This window comes from Amaranthus tricolor, chromosome 7 (assembly GCF_026212465.1).
Source record: "Amaranthus tricolor cultivar Red isolate AtriRed21 chromosome 7, ASM2621246v1, whole genome shotgun sequence".
NCBI lineage: Eukaryota > Viridiplantae > Streptophyta > Magnoliopsida > Caryophyllales > Amaranthaceae > Amaranthus > Amaranthus tricolor.
The window spans coordinates 4823277-4840888 of record NC_080053.1 but is presented as its reverse complement, the minus strand read 5'-3'; the positions used below and the strand labels follow the sequence as shown (position 1 = coordinate 4840888).

General features: G+C 31.8%; 2 protein-coding genes across 3 annotated transcripts; one reads left to right on the top strand and one right to left on the bottom strand.

Moving 5' to 3' along the window:
- Positions 1-6598: 6598 nt before the first annotated feature.
- LOC130818887 (cysteine-rich receptor-like protein kinase 7) lies at positions 6599-9955 on the top strand. Of its 2 annotated transcripts, XM_057685137.1 has the most exons (7): positions 6601-7547; positions 7638-7739; positions 8119-8342; positions 8426-8552; positions 8627-8686; positions 8781-8970; positions 9055-9955. In XM_057685137.1, the coding sequence occupies exons 1-7, from the start codon at positions 6779-6781 to the stop codon at positions 9461-9463; spliced, it is 1881 nt and encodes a 626-aa protein (XP_057541120.1). In that variant the 5' UTR covers positions 6601-6778; the 3' UTR covers positions 9464-9955. The 2 variants fall into 2 exon arrangements, with proteins under 2 accessions (XP_057541121.1, XP_057541120.1); XM_057685138.1 differs by lacking the exon at positions 9055-9955 and having other exon boundaries at positions 6599-7547; positions 8781-8974.
- A 153-nt stretch (positions 9956-10108) lies between these two features.
- LOC130818886 (probable inactive receptor kinase At5g58300) lies at positions 10109-15783 on the bottom strand. The gene is made up of 3 exons (XM_057685136.1): positions 15345-15783; positions 11139-12536; positions 10109-11025 (listed from the first exon to the last, which is right to left on the bottom strand). Exons 2-3 carry the CDS (start codon positions 12427-12429, stop codon positions 10388-10390), a joined length of 1929 nt encoding a protein of 642 aa, XP_057541119.1. The 5' UTR covers positions 12430-12536; positions 15345-15783; the 3' UTR covers positions 10109-10387.
- Between the last annotated feature and the right edge of the window lie 1829 nt (positions 15784-17612).

The window sequence follows — 17612 nt, the reverse complement described above, 5'->3', positions numbered from 1 at the left end:
AAATGGTGGTAGCTGCTGGGGCTCCGTGGGCAGCCTCTTGAGGTAGCAGCTGGCGACAAACATGGAGGAAAGGGAGAAGAGAGGGAAATAGAGAAGGAGGAAGATGAGTGGCGTGATTTTCTTTGTGAGTGAGGGAAGGAGTACTCACAACCCTAACCCATCCTTTTATTTTATTTATTTACTTATTTATTTATTTATTTACCTAGGTTCATTTTCTTGCGAGGCCCAACCAAGAAACTCAACTTCATGTGCTCACACATTTTAATAAAATAATTATTGTGATTCGAACTTATTTATTTAGAAATTGTAATTGTATTTTTAATATAAATATATGTTAATATTTAAATTCGTATATGAAGGAATTTATTAAAACTACTTCTAAATTAATTTAACATAATTATAATATCCCCCAAAGTTATTAAAACATTAATTAATGACGTCAGAAAATCCCGGGGTGTTACATGGGTTGTACAATTCTTTTGTAGGCAGCCACGAGACTCCTTGTATGATTATAGTTCCGCTGTGTAGTTTTTGAATGCATAACCGTAAGAATATTCCTTTTGTAGTCGTCAAAACCTATGCGTTGACACTGGAACCACGATTCGTGTTAGAGTTAATGATTTGAGGAGCTGACATGATTCATTCTGTCGTGATATATTTTTGAAAGTCATTGAAGGCCTCAGATTAGTTTAGTTTTGTTATTTATCTGCATATATTTTTTTACATCCTCAGTTTTTTGCAGAGATGCTGCCGAAATTTCCACTCACCTCTTTAAAGTCAATCTTTAACGTTTATTTAAATTCATTTCCTTTTCTTTTTATGTAACACCTGAATTTTCTCTCGTCCTTTACGATTTTGGTTTAGATTAAGGGGTTGAAAATTCTGGGGTGTTACAGTTATTTAACAAAATGAATTATATAATTTATTAACCAATTTATAAGGTTTACTCTCACTAATTAACATTATAATATGGTGTTTATGTCTTTTAAGTCCAAATACATGTCTCAATATAGTTATTCTCCACTAATATTTTTGTTTCTTATATCGATTGTAATTTGATTTCACAAGGAATGTACACATGGTCATCTTGGTATGTGATTTAAGAAATGAAAATGTTTGGATCTCCTATATGATAATGTTAAAATTTAATAAATATTAAACTTCCAATTTCACACCTCTAATTTTTTATTAGAACGCAATAATATTAATATAACTTTAAAATTAACATTAGACACACCCACACACACATATATGTATATATATGCATTTTAATAATCAATTAGTAAATAATGCTTAATAGTAAGTATTCAAACAAACATTTTGAACGAAATCTGTGCATAGCACGGGTATAGTTCTAGTATAACAATAATTAAGGAAATAAATAGAGTAAAATTTTTGACATAATCTTATGTGTTAGGATAGGAAATAAGATAAAAAGATTATATACAGAAATATTTTGAATTATTGGCTCAACTTTTTGGGAGAATACAATAATATAAAGATTATCATATATTCATATTGTTTGATTATAATGTAATACAGAAATAGTTAATTTAGTAATCAATATGACAATCTGAATTCCTGTAAGAAAATCAATCATCAATTCAAAAACTACAAAAATCAATCACAAATAAATTAATTCATGTTCCAATTTATAATTGATATTATATAGTAATTAAAGAAGTTGAGATATGTATTTTATTTTTAAAAGTTAATTAATAATAAAGTTAAAAATATGAACAATACTTATGATATTGACTAACTTAATATCAATAAGTAGATAATTAAAATACGGATATTTCATGATATACCACTGAGTTTCTCCGAAATTTACCATATACCACACAAAATATTTTAATTCTCTATATACCATTGAGTTTTCGTCCGTTAGCACATAATACCATTGATGACAACTGCCGTAAGTGTGCCGTTTGTGGTAAATTACCAGTATGCCCTTATGCATTCAACTGACGCCATTGTTAGGGTTGATTTCCCTAAACACATGAAATCTGGGATTCAATCATCTCAGACCCATCTTTCAAGAAATCCTACATATCTCGCAATCCATTGTCACCATGGTTCATTGTCGAACGAAATTTAACCTCGAACTCAAAACTCCCCTCAAACAGAGTAGTTTCAACCCAATTAAACATCCAAGAACCCCCTGAAGTAAGTACCCTTTTTATTAATTTCGAAATTGATTTACCCAATTTCTTTCACCCAAAGTCGCTAGCCTCTAGTAATGGATTTTTACTTGTTGTCGTCATAAATTCCGATGACAATAGCCTATTACCACATATGAAAGGCTCAATTTATATGTGATTAATGCTATAACTAATGAATGGGTTCAAGTTACAAAACCTCTCCTGGCTTTTAGCGGTCGACTGAGTGTTGGATTCATCACCCAGATTAACAAAACTAAAGGGGTATTAGACATGTTCATGATTGTGGGTTGTCAATTAAATATTCACTCTGAATTCTCTTGGTTTATATGTTATTATTCCGAAACAATGGAATGGAGATTGAAATGTGTAAATCATTTGTTTGGGGAGTACTCTTGATGAATGGGGGTGAAGTATTTGTATTTGATGACAAATTTATTTAGTTTGATTTTAATGTTGCGTTAATAGTTTGGGATAATCCTTTAAGTGTAGAAAAACAAGTTGTTTGTCGGTAAATCAAGCTTCCACCGGATGATTATGAGGATATTTTTAGTGTGAGAGTCGACGGTGGTGGTGGGTATATTTTAAAAAAATAGTATTTGACGCAAAAAAAAAGTAATGGTATATGATGAATTAATAATTTACTACAAACGACACACTGACGACAATTGTCATTAATGGTATTCTGTGCTAACGGATGAAAACTCAATGATATATGGTAAATTAAAACATTTTGTGTGGTATACAGTGAATTTCGGAGAAACTCAGTAGTATATCTTGAAATATCCGTTAAAATTATGATTTTGATATCTAAATTATTTGTCTAATTTCAATATCAATTAGTACAAAATAAGAAAATTAGATTAGTATCTTATATCATCATTGGTTTATAATCATAGTTGAGATATATAAAACTAAGATGCCGTTGGAACCTAATTAGGCATCTACGACATATATTATTTTAATACAAAATTTTTTAGATGAATGAATATTAAATTGAAATAATTTTCATCAAATTGAATTTATATGGAAAGCTCAAATGCATAATTTATTATGTGTTTAGTTAATAAACATTTAGAATCATTTATCAGTTAATACTTTTGCTTTATTAAAACTAGCATATTTGTGTATTATACGTGTACTTAAAATAAAAATAAGTAATTGAAAACTAAAGCTTTGTGATAGATTAGATATATAAACTCATATTGTTAAAAGCTTCTAATATAAGCAATCGAAAAGACTGCCGTAATTTTTATTTTTTTCGTCATTTACAATATAATATAAATATTCCCTCCTATTCATAGAGAATGAAACATTTGAGTTTTGCACCAAAACCAAGGAGGGGTGGAGAACCACTTAAAAGTGGGTGTGAAACTCTCTTTTCTTATAAAGAGCATTGATATTAATGTGTTATTGTGTTATTGTAGTAAGAGTAAAAGGGTAAAAAAAATGACAAAAATAAAAAAGAGACATTTTCAGTGAATTGGTCCAATAAGAAAATATCTAATTCTTTATGAATAAGAGGGAGTATTAAAGATTAGTACATTGTCTAGGCACATAACAAACGGACGAGACATCAACTAACCAAAATTGTTGTCTTATATCAATGAATCAATAGACCTTCCCATCTCAATTGATTTCTAGCAACCTTTTTTTACTTAAACTCACGTAACAATGACACTTTGAATAAAGTGTAAATTTAACGCTCATTCTGTTAAATAAAAGGAAAAGGACAAGAGAATCCCCATGTGATCTCATCACAAGCCTTGTCACCAGTGACTTGGCTTTAAGTTAAACAATATTTAATTCATAATCCCATCAAGCAACTTGTCGCTGTTAGGGCAAATGTCATGTCAAGTGATTTCCACTTATTTTATGGATATCTCACCCTTCTTTAATCCACACAAACTGAAATATTCTGGAACAAGAACCAAGCAAACCGATCCGAAAATGTGTTCCTTTTTTTGTTTATCGAACCGACAGTATCCGAACCGAAATTGTACCCGAACCGGTTGACAACCGAAAATTGTGAAGCTGAATCCGAGCTGTAACCGATTTTTGTAACCAACACATAACCGTTAACCGAGATTACCCAAACCTAATAATGACCGACCCGAGTCATATCCGACCCGAATCATGCTCGAAATCGAATTCTATCCGGCTAAAACCGACTAACCCGAACGAATTTTAGATCGAACTGCTGTTAACCTGAACCAATTTTTAACATAGAAGTATAAAAGACTCATATTCAATCATCTTATTTGTTAATCTAATAAAGTGTTAGATTTTTAATAAATTAAATTTTATAAATACATGGTTTCCTATATTTAGAGTTAATAATCAATAGTCAATGTTTATTTAACTACTTTTAATCGAATTAGATGAATATTGATAGAACTTTTTAATTTTAATTTCCGGTCAAACAAGTAAAAGTAACAAAGTAATAATGATTACTAATTGATTTGCATTTTAACTATTTTGCTTTAAATAAAGGAAATCTTGTCATCAATTAAAAATTACTTACTATAGCCGGTCAACGGGTTATCCAAGTTTACTCTAGGCAAATAACCCCAAAGTTGGGATTATTTATGGTTAATCAATAGGTGGAATTATTGTAGGAAAATCATAAATAGATTGAATTGTTTCAGGTAATTTTTCCAAAAAAATATTATATCTTGTTATTGATTTTATTGTAATGAGAATACAGAAAACAAGTTTAAATAACAAAGAAAAACAAACTACATATATATTATATTAAACTAAAATAAAGAAATTGAACCACCTAATAAAATTATGAATACTTATTCACTATTTTTCTAAGTTGATTAATTTAATTGACTTTTATAAAAATTGCAAGAAACAAAATTAACTTGGCTAAATTTTATTTATTTATTATTATTTCTGGGGTACGTTCAACCTATTTGAAGTTTAAAAGAAATTTGGAGTGATTTGTCTAATTGCAGTTGAAAAATAAAAAACATTTAAATTTTTGGTATTCTTTAAAACTTAATTCTTAAAATGGTGTTCATATAATAAAATAGTTTTACTAAGCTACATTTTTTTGATTTGGTAATTCCAAACCTGCAAGAGAATAAAACTGTTTTGTCAAGCAAATATATGCGTAAACAAATAAAAAAAATCCCACATATTTTACAGAAAGAGTAAAATATCCTAAAAAGTACTTCTACATACAACCAAAAATCTCAATCAAGTCCAAAAGTCAAAATCAATAAAGATGTTTATTGAAGATAGCGTACCCTTGTGATCTGTTGTTAGCATCATCCTTGTGATGAAAATCAATCAAAAATAGAGATGAAAATCTAAAAATTACCTCCATTGCACATTGGAAAAATAATCTCAATTAGAACGATGGATTTAGACTGCGGTGATTGGTATAGGTGGCGGCTGTGGTGGAAAGCCTGCGGTTAGCGTGGATGGTGGTTGTCATCAGTCTCTTCAAGTACTCCGTCGTCAGTCTTACTGATGTTTAGTTTTGCCGTTCCAAAACACAATCAAATAGAGTTAATTAATTTTTTTCTTAATGAACACTAGTTTAGGAAATAAATTTTAGTGAACCCCCAATTGAAAATTATTTTATTTTCCAAGGTAAATCATTTAGAAATTTAATTATAAATACATGTAGAGGCTTGATGTAGTAGTTAATTAATAAGAAGTAAGAACCCCTTATTATTTGAATGTTTGATTGTTTAGACTAGATTCACCATCAATAGTAAAAACAACTTCGTATCACGTCGGACTTCGTTATAACAATTTTCAAAAATAACGTATTGAAATTTTTTGTGTTGTAAAGTTTTTAAATTCGCGAATGATTTGTCATCGCAATGTTTGTCGCAATTATCAAAAACGCACAACGGACAGTTTGCCATCGCAATTTTGTCGTTGCTATTTACACGTTGTAAAAAATTATAATGCGGAAAATCATAAGAAAACAAAATATTACCCTAAATCTAAATAATATAGAAAATAAAATAACCTTAATATACTAAATATTAAAAAAGATTTTAAATTTCTAAAAAATAATATTCTGAATATATTTATTTTATTATGGACTCAATTTTCCTACACACGTTCCCTTAAAGTGAAAAATTGGTTCTATCACAGTTTCGTAACGGAAATCGTGACCGCAATTCACCATAGTCATTGCTAAAGTAAGACAAATTATAAAGAAAGATTAGGAGACTCAGACTGAGACTAACGAGCCATCTCTGGTGGTACAACTGGGAACCTTCTGCAGTTCTACAACTTGGCCCGAGTCAACTTTGTCGGCACGATCTTAATTGAGTAATGAGGGGAGCCAACCAAAGTTGACTGAGTCCGCTGGTCCATCATGCAACAATTTGCACCACAAACCTGAGTTTTGACAAAGTCGCAGAAACTTCATATAATACAGACTGACAAATGGCTATATATAATTAAAGATATGATTAATCTAACAAGATTTTTTCGTTATGATCAACTGTCAATTATTATTCAATTCAAAAAAAAATATCATTGAAACGTCAATAAATGTTGTCAACTATGGAGCTTACGTGCATAGTTTTGATACCATACATCATTACATCTTCTCATTTCTCTATCACATTAACACATGATCCATGATGATGATCCTAAGTGCCATAATACTTTTAGTATTACACTTAGCTTTAAGTTCTACAATTGATGTACACTATGAATCATACAATTGTCTACCGGAAAGCTCATCGTACGCTGCTAACAGCACCTTTCAACGAAATCTGAATTACACCCTCTTCACCCAGCTTGTTGCTAATGCGTCTTTACATGCCCCATCCTCGACCTTTGAAGCAGGCGAAGGCATTGATCATGTCTTTGCTTTTTACTACTGCAGGCCTGATTTAGGTGCACAAGTATGTCACAGTTGTGTGGCGAATGCAGCAACTAAAGTATTTGCGCAATGCAAATTACACAAACAAGGCATAGTTTGGTTCGACGAATGTTCATTATGTTACGGTGAGAATAGCAGTGTATTCGTCACAGTTAGTTACGAGGATGTAAATTACCCAAAATATAATCACACCCCTGTTTTGGGAGATTATCTCGAACAGTATAGGAACGTCTATAACAGCACAATCACACACCTAATTGATCAGGCTGCTAACAATGTTAGCCTCAGTTTTGCTACGAAGACGGTTAATCTGTCGTCATCTCAAAGCTTACGAGGGATTGTGCAGTGCGGTCCAATCATTAGTGGTGAATCTTGTAAAGAATGCCTTAATGCGGCGTATGTGAAAATGATTCAAGATTGGACCAACACCATGATGTTTCTACCAGCTTGTTATGTTGGATTTGAGTTATATGGATCTCGTCCTCCTCTGCTTCCTCCATCGTCCTCGTCTACTCTATCAGGTAACAATATTAAGACATAGCTGCTTTTTTTGGAGTGAAAATTTCGAGTACAAATTCTAATTTTCCTTCTCTTGTTTGATTTTGCTGTAGTGCGTTCCAAGGTCCTAATTGCTGTGCTATGTTCTGTTGGAATTTTATTAGTCCTTGGTTGTGGCTTTTGGTTCTGGATGCATAAGCACCCTTCTGTACGAGGTATTACTTGAAAAACATTAATGGCCTGTTTGATGATCGGTGTCAAATGCTTGGAATTAAAATGATTTGTAGTGTAAATTTCTATGATATGTATCAAGTCATTCCCATGGTAATGAAAGTTTGATTATAAAAAAATTTGTTCACAATTTTTCATTACCACCTAATACCATATTTTCTATTGGTAATGCATTATACTGGAATGAATTTGATGAATAAAATGAGATAGTTGAAATAGAATAAATATGACCATTAAACTTGTCAAGAGATATTTCAATTAAAATTTACCGACTTACTTACCAAATGAGCCGTTACATCATTTATAGGACATTCTAAAACAATATTGCAACCATTAATAGTTAACAGAATATGTTGATTACAGATTCTTTAATTCAAGACAATGTAGAACTAATTGAGAGCGAAAGGCAGCTTGGATTGGTACAGTATAGCTATTATCAGTTGGAGGAGATGACAAGCGGATTCAACAAGAAACTAGGAGAAGGTGGCTTCGCAACTGTGTACTATGGTGTTTTGTCAGATGGTAGCACGGAAGTCGCAGTTAAGGTTTTTACTAAGAAGGAGGCTCCAAAGCAGTTTAATACCGAGGTTCGTAAATTATTCCTTGGATAATCATTATAGCGGTGTGTGTGACTAATAACTGAAGTAATTAAAATGTGTGTTTGGCACAGATTAATGTGCTTGGAGGAATTTCTCACAAGAATTTAGTTTCATTGATTGGATATTGTGAAGAGGAAACTATATTAGCACTTGTTTACGAGTTCATGGCCAGAGGAGACCTGAAATCTCTTCTTTTCGGTAGGATTTTTGTATTTCGATCATAAGTTTCTTCTCAATCAACATAAACAAATTCTTGGGTTTTTTTCAAACAGAACAATCAGAAGCTTTAAGCTGGAGAAAGAGGCTTGACATAGCAATTGATGTTGCTCAAGGTAAGCGTGCGATTATAGATGTCACACTTGCAACTTTTTGTGATCAGTAGTCTAGACTAATTACTAACTGTCCGCGTATAACTCTGTATTTTAGGACTGGATTACTTGCATAATGGTTGTTGTCCGGCTATAGTTCATAGAGATGTGAAACCTGCTAATATATTGCTGAACAATAAACTTCGAGCAAAGGTAGCTGATTTTGGGTTTTCGAAAATCTTCCCAACTGAATACGTTTCAAATTTACAAACAAGGGTTGTAGGAACGCCTGGTTATCTTGATCCTGAGTAAGCTTCTTACTACTTTTTAAGCTATTAATTAATCCATTGCTCAACATATGCTGACATTCTTTTATGACAAAACTGTTACAGGTATAATTTAAGCGGACAATTGAATGAAAAAGGAGACGTTTACAGCTATGGGGTTGTCTTACTGGAGCTAATCACAGGCAAACCAGCAATAGCGCTTGGCAGCCCACATTTAGGTGTATGGGTAAAGAGCATGCTCGAAAGAGGGGATATTGTCAGCATACTGGACGTGAGACTAAGACAAGATGTAGATGACGACTATGCTACTGTGTGGAAAACAGTAGAGTTGGCCGTGAGATGCATTGAGATAGAAGGCGCAGACAGACCAAAAATGGCTCAAATTGTTACTGAACTCAAAGAGTGCTGGAATATGATGAACACGCAGATTTCTAGTTCAGCAACAAATTCGACAGAAAGGATGAGTGGAGCTGTATATAGTAGCAGTTCGGTAATGTCACCTTCACCACGCTAATCAATGCACTTTAATCACAACACAGTAGGATTGCTTGGTGTTTGAATCAAATTTATTTAATCATTGATTATCAATATAGCATAAATTACATTTCCTGCAGTTGCTATGTTATTGAATGGTTTGATTTGAAGCTTTATCACTTCAATTTTTTTAAGACCGGCCAATACATTCAAGAGATTATAATGCACCCAAGGCTAATTTCTTAGCCATGTTAATGAAAATTGGACTTAATTAGTAGCAAAAACGATATGGGAACTTCTAAATTACCCAACTTACGCCTAATGCGAGAAAAATGGATTACGGTAAGAAAAATGGGACATTTGATTAGAATAAGAGGGAGTAATAATTAACAACAGTGCCGTTCTTGACATTTTATAGGCCCTGGGCAAAATAATAGATTTGACCCTCACAATAGAAGATTGATTCTAATCTTTAATAAGTCCTTCAAAAAATAATATATATTGAAAAAAATTATTTTTTAAGATTAATCTTCTTCCTCCTCTCTCAAACAAGGCTTCTTCCAAAAAATGTCTATTGTATACTCACGGATTACACTGAAATTAGGTCCCCTATGTATGATCGGGCCTAGGCGACGACACTCCTTGCCTACCCCAAGAACGGCCCTGACAAAAGAAGACTTATACATTAAACAACACACTAAATCTATTTAAGGGCAACAAAAGAAGTAGCAGCAAAGGTGGATGTACCAAAGCAAAAGCACACTTCATGCATTGCTTTTTGTCGAACAAACATTTTATACATAATGTAATTTGACACCATTCCAGACTTGAAGCTTTATCTGCTCAACACACAGTTGCACAAAGCCAAGAGAATTCACATAAATTATATAATCGTACCATCAGAAAAACAATCACGTATCCTTCTCTCCGGCTATCTGAGGAGTTAGCAAGGCATTGGGAAAAATCAGGGGGTAGGCGTACCCGCATTGGAGTCTTTAGACTTGTTCTCATCAGAAGATGGCCTCTCTTCTAACTCAGACGGCCTTATTTCTTTGATCATTCGAACAACTTCATCCATTCTTGGCCTCATATCAGGCATTCTAGCAACACAGGCCAGTGCTACCTGCAACATGTGCACCATTTCCTCTTCTGCATTTGGCTTCCTAAGCAACTCAGCATCAAACACTTCAGAAGTCCATTCTTCTCGCACCACAGACTGCACCCATCTAGGGAGATCAACCACATCATTGTGTCCATGAGTAGTCTTTAGAGGAGCTTTTCCTGTTAACATCTCTAGAAGAAGTACTCCAAAGCTGTAAACATCGGACTTTTGGCTGGCTTTTTTTGTTTCAATCACTTCTGGTGCATGGTACCCTATACTCCTAGAAGTGATGCCTTGGAAGTTCATCAATAAAGGCAAGCCGAAATCAGAGATACAACCTTCGTGATCACGTGAAAGAAGAACATTAGAGGACTTGATGTTTCCATGAATGAATTTTCCACCACCCTCAGAGTGGATGTGGAGTATTCCACGTGCAGCTCCAAGTGCAATTTTAACTCTAGCGCTCCAATCTAGGGGAGTCTTTCCGTTATATCCATAGCCTGAAAGTTCAGCAGAAAGATGCATTTAAAATAATATACAAGAACAATCTAGGAGAGTCTTTATAATTCCTTTGTTATTGAACATATATAGCATTAACAATGTGTAAGCATACCATGCAAGACTGCACTTAAGCTACCGCCAGAAATGAAATCGTAAACCAGAAGTTTTTCATCCTTTGAGAAGTAGTATGCCCGAATGGGAACAAGATTTGGATGTTGACCAACCTTGCTAACCATTTCCATTTGCTGCTCAAATTCCCGTTTTCCAATCCCCACCTCCTTCAGCCGTTTAACAACCACAACTGTTCCCTCGTCTAAAATCGCTTTATAAGCTGTACCATAGCTACCTTTTCCAAGAACTTCCGCAGAAGCCCTAAGCAAGTCCTCAAGATCAAAGTTGTAAGAGCAACCTCCAAAGAACACCAATTTGTTCTTTTCAGCTGTTTGCACACTGCTCCCAAAGTCTTCCTTAGGCATTGGATTTTTGCCCTTCTTAAAACTAGATTCTTTCGCTTTATCAGCATCACTATCTCCGATTTCTCTTCTCTTCACACGGCATAATAAAATTATCATCATAGCAAGAACCATCACAGCAGTGCCACCTATTACGATAGCAACGATGGCTCCTATACTCAATTTTTTGCTATGTACACCTTTGCTTATAGTAGGCAGTGTTGGTGAATAGATCAAGGCAACCGGAGCAGGCGATGGGCTACTCGAAGAGCAATTTTCCAAAGGAGGTCCACATAAAGGATTCCCAAAAAATGATGAAGAAGGGAACTTTCGAAATGATCTTGGGATTTCACCACTTAACTTATTGTAACTCATGTTTAGAAGTTTTAGTTTAGAGGATTTAAGATTTGGAATAGACCCGGAAAGCATATTATCTTGGAGATCTAAAACAATGAGCCTTGTCAAATTGGTGATAGTTGACGGAATACTTCCATTAAAGGAGTTGAAGCTTAAATCCAACACCATAAGTGAAGGAGAAAGAACATCGGGAATACTTCCTGAAAAGTTATTTGATTGTAGGAACAGGGAACGGAGGGATGGTAAAGAAGTAATATCAGTTGGAATGTTTCCATTGAGGCTGTTTGATCGTAGACTTAAGACTTCAAGTGCATCTAACTTTCCAATGGTGCCCCGTGGTATAGGGCCAACAAGCCCAATTCCTGGGAGACGGAGAGAAACAACATGGGTTCCTTCTCTATTGCAAGAGACACCAGCCCAAGAGGTGCAAACGGAAGAAGTAACATTCCAGTTTAGCTTTCGACCATGTGGAACATTGGCAACAAAGTCAAGAAGAGCTTGTCTGTCTGACTTGAGGTCAGCTAAACTTAAGGGAACTGAGAAAATTAGGAGCAGAAAGATAATTGAACTTGGTAAGGAGATTTGAAGCTTCATGGTCAAAAATTCTGCTAAACGTTAATCAAAGGTAATGCAAAGGCGAAAACCATGAAGTAGTGATGAAATACTCTGGATCAAAGTTGCTCTTTAAAACTACTGGAACGCTGTACCAATCAAAAGCAAATTCAATTGTTAGGGAGTATGTGTTGGGAATGCTGACATTGACAATAAGTTCAGCTCAACTTAACAGTATCCAACCTTTGCACCATATTCTCTACAACAAAAAGGCGAAAGATTTCGGATAATGTTGGGGGAGCTAATATGTATTTAAAAAAATTTAAGTCAAACAATAGAGTGCTTTAAGGATTTACACTTATACTATTATAGTTGTTGAATGCTACTAATTTTGTTCAATGCTGTAAAGTTTATTTGTATTCAATTCCATAAAGAAGAGCAAATAATCAAAAAGAATCTTATGCTCATTATAAGAGAAAAAGCAAAAGCATAACAATACTTTGTCATGCCAAAAAAATAAAGCATGAAATGCTTTTACTCAAAGAGACATATCTTCTTAAAACACTTTTTTAAAAACTTACTAGGAGTATTACTTAATGAAGTACATATAATTTATGTTACATCATTTTTACATTATTATAGTGAACAAACAAATCACACAAAATACTAAGGACTTGTTTTTCACAGCTTATTAACAATTATCGAAAATATTTGAATTATATAAAGCAAGGTAAAATTTGATCGCATCGGCTGAGTTATAAAAGTTCTACTGTTCCCATAAGAATGGCATGGAAAACCGAATTGTAAGCCTATTCAACCATATTACCCCCTAATTGCATACTCACTTCTCAGTTTGTTTCATCATCCAAGGCCAAGGCACCTAAAATCTTTGACAAACAACTTTGGAGTTAATTTCCCTCAAAATCACTTTGAAAGTATTTCCATTTTTTTAAAAAATTGCCTCTTCTCGGTAGAAGAACACATATCACTTTTTCAAATAAGATTCTAAATTCAATTCTCAATTAGACCTTTGTCTACTCCTATGTTTTTTATCAAATGATTCTGTCTAATTCCTCGTAAATTAATACTATTTTCGTTTCCTTCTAATGTTTCTATGAGGAATGTTTATAGAAACTAAAAAAAATTAAATCTTTTAAATGGTAAATATATTATTTTATTGAATAATTAAATTAACGGAGAAAAAGTAGAGATCATAAGCATTAAAAAGTAATTATAATAAGTAAAAGTCTTTTATAGAATTAATCTACACTATTTTAGTCTGCAACAAATTAATAATAACAAGTATTTTCGAACAATTGTACTTGATTGTACTTCATAAAATAAAAATATTATTATTTTAATACCTTTAGATTGATGCATATTAAAATAATATGAACTAAGTCTATATAAGACATACTCTCAAAATAAAGTTAGTGTAAAATTATAAGGATTTATAATTCTTTTAAAAACATTTAAATAAAATCAGTGAAAAACATGTAAAAACTTTTAACAATATATGGTAAAATCAAGTTGACGGAAAAATTAATTAAATATTATAATTATAATAGACAATGTTAATTGTATTATCCAAAATTTATTCTATTAGTAAAAAGACTTTTTAAGTGACCAACAAATAAAACCGTATAAAATGATAAATAAAAATATCATAACACTAAATCAGGCAAATTCCCATCAAGAAAACCGAAAGATCGAGAAGGCCATAACAATTCACAAAGTAGGGAAAGTACTCACCTTCATTAAATGAAATCTTAATCTTTAGAAAATAGCCGTTTGGAGGGGTTTTACTAATCAGAAAATATTTACTACAAAAGGGATTAATACCCCAAGGTTTTCAGATGCTAAATATTTATATTAGTGCCTCGTATTAACTACTCCTAATATTTAATTTTTTGAACGCTTCATAGATATACTTCTTATTTAAAAGACCGTCTTATTTATTTTTGGACTCAAATGTGAAAAATAAATAGGCCGTTAACTTAAAATGTTTTGTAAAAAAAAACTTTAGACGTAATAATAATATAATATTTTTTTTGTTTTGTATTGTTGATTTACTTGATATCTTTTAACTATGTTATAAAATACCTAAATTATATATTTAAGTTAATCATTATTATCATTATACCCAATAGAATTCGCTAATAGAATTCGCTAATAGAAACTATGAGCAAGGTCTGGGAACGAATAAAGATGACATCCCATATCCATAAAGAAGGTCACAGCCAAAGAGTCTCTCGGCTCAACCTAATACATAAAAAATTTGTGATAATGGGCCATAGCCCACTTTGCCCTTGCTAATCGACATGACAATCATGTGTTTAAGTAAAATGTCTAAAATGTAATCTCTATGTTTTCACATGTTCTTTCCACATAAAATTTATAAATTTTAGTATCAAACTTTAAGTATGATTTATCGTCAATTTATATGAAAAAACATATTAACGTGGCATCTTGATAAATTCTTCTCGATATACATTTTTTAAGTATCAACTTTAGAATCCGCCCAAAATATAAATGAGAACAACAAATGAAAATACATTTAGTATTCAATTAAAACTAATCATACAAGGTTTCAATCTACTATTTTTAACATATACATGAACAATGAAACACAAATTGAAGGGATTATTAATTAATCATATAAAGAAACAAATGGGATAAAACTAGTAAAAGGAGAGATTAGAAAAAATCCGAAGTCTTGAAAGAATTTATAATATACTCATTTCATACTTTTTGTTAGGAAGATGAAAAGAGTATAATTATTTTTTTTTTTTTAAAAAAAAGAAAAATAGTAGTATGAATTCTATTAGTATAAATTAGTAATTGAACAATCAAAATCAAAAAAGCATAAAAATGGTATAATTAGTATTTTAATATTATTATAAAAAAAGGAAGAAAAGGGAAGGAGAAATAGAGAGAGAGAGAGAGAGAGCACAAACCTTACAGAAACAGAAGAAAAGCAAGCTAAGTAGTAGTCAGCAGAAGTATGTTGGGAAAGTGGAAATCCAGAAATGTAGAAGGAGCAAAACCCAGTTGAGTAATTCAGAAAATAGCGCTGAAACTCAAAATTAATATTGCAATTTCATTGAATGAACGACAATGACGTAAAACGAGAAGAAAGCGTCGGCAAACCAAACCTTGCATAAAGAAGTTTAATTATAATTATTCTTATTATTATGAAGAGGAATTTGAGCATTAATGAGAATTTTGTCTGTGTAGCGCCCCCACTTACAAAAACACTTCAATTTCACTCAATTTCCAAAAAAAAAAAAAAAAAGAAATAATAGGAGTATAATTCATAGAGAATGAAGTAGTTGTCTGAGAGAGAAGAAAGACAGGGCCCAGAAAAAAAGGTATCAACTTTGAATGGGAAAAAGAACACAGATTAATAAGGAAATGGGTAAGTTGGGATTTGCATTTATTCCGTAAAGTGGATATTTTAGCACTCCGCTGCTTTCCACTCGGCCTTTCAAATTTTATTTATTTTTTTTTTATTAAAAAAAAAAAAAAAAAAAAGAGGTGGTTTCTAGTTCCTAACTTACTGGTGTGTAATTTGGCAATAATGAATAAGGAATTGAGATTGGGGATTTAAATTTTGGGTAGGACTATAAAAAGCTTTTTGTTTGTTTGAGAGGGATGAAAATTAGTAAAATTATAATCAATTTATTTTTATTATTTCTAAAATAAGAACATGAAATATTTATTTTCATAGTCTCAATTTAAATCTCATTTAGTCTTTTTTTAAGTGTCAATTATAGTTTCTTAACTTTCGTTCCAATGTACTAATAAGAACTTTGGAGGAAGAAACCATTCAATAGTAGTTTCTTTCTTTTAATTCGCCCCTAAATATTTTTACGAGAGGAACAACTTTAAATTAGGAGGGAATAGGCAATTGCCCTAGTGCTATAGATGTATAGTACAGGGTACAAATCGTAGATGCACTATAGTTTAAATTACTTTGTTAATCTAAGAGTTTTTCTCAAGGAGAATGCTAGAATGAATTAAAAGACGAATCAGATTGGAAAACAAGATAAAAAAAAATTCGATGATAAAAATAAGTGGGTAGAATGTAAACAGTATACGTTTATAAATGAAATTGAAAAAAGAAAAGTGACACTATCGTCACAAGAAAATAGTGTACAATTAATCGAATTATAAACTAAAATGAAAATTAATACAAATTGAAAACACATAAAAAGTTGTAAATAAGCCAAGTGCAAAATATTGGGATGGACAAAGGATTTGCTGAGAAAATTGGGAGAAATTCCGGAATTGATTAGTGACTCTAGTATGAGATAAAATTAATACAAATTGAAAACACATTTAAAAATTTTTGTTTTAGAGTTAACATTAAGTATTAAAAATTTACTACAACAATGTTTGTTAAGAAGGACTTAAAGCAAAGAAATGAAAATATATAAAGTAAGTCTACGTTGTTATCTGTCTATATAAAAGAAAAATAACGAAATGATCTGATTTTTTTAAGCTCCAACAAGAAATAGAAGTATGTCTTTAGGGGTTGGTAATTAAGATTGAAGTTTTAGCAAAATTTTAAGCTAAAAATCTAACATTACAAACAAAAAATAAGATTTTTTTTAACATCAAAGTCTCATGCTAAAAGATTCACATTTCTCATTCTTTTTCACTAACACAATAATACCACTACATGTAATAGACAAAAGTAATCGATAGTATCCTAATTGCATTGTAATTAGAACACATCGTAGAGAATGATTTACCTTTTTCTCATTTTCTTACTGTAATTATATTTTAAAATCTGATTAAGTATATTTTGATATTTAGTTGATGTTCTTCTACAATACCACTAGCAAAAATTTGTTGAGGAGTTGAAATATAAACAAGTGGAAAGCTGAATCTTGAACAAATTTTATTTACTTCATAACTTGATGTTTTCTAATATATTTTTGGAATTTCTAAGAAATTAGTATTTTTACTTTATATAACCTCTAAATGTTTATTTTCTAATTCAAAATAAATAGGTATATTTACATCATTCTTCATATCCAATGGTCTATTATCAAGTTATAATCTTATTATATGGATCATTATATTCTATTGGAAAAACGTGAACTTGCTACCAATAACTAATTATAATATATACTTGCACCATTGAAAGATGGGACAAAGTTGGAGTAAACCCTAATTATCAATTTTGATGATCTTAAACATATGATATTCTATATCAT

Excerpts from the sequence above, each read along its gene's own strand:
- LOC130818887 (XM_057685137.1), top strand. The coding sequence starts at position 6,779 with ATGATGATGATCCTAAGTGCCATAATACTTTTAGTATTACACTTAGCT. Across the intron at positions 7,548-7,637 it reads GTCCTCGTCTACTCTATCAG|TGCGTTCCAAGGTCCTAATT; the intron begins GTAACAATATTA and ends ATTTTGCTGTAG. Across the intron at positions 8,971-9,054 it reads CCTGGTTATCTTGATCCTGA|GTATAATTTAAGCGGACAAT; the intron begins GTAAGCTTCTTA and ends AAACTGTTACAG.
- LOC130818886 (XM_057685136.1), bottom strand. The coding sequence starts at position 12,429 with ATGAAGCTTCAAATCTCCTTACCAAGTTCAATTATCTTTCTGCTCCTA. Across the intron at positions 11,026-11,138 it reads CTTAAGTGCAGTCTTGCATG|GCTATGGATATAACGGAAAG; the intron begins GTATGCTTACAC and ends CTGAACTTTCAG.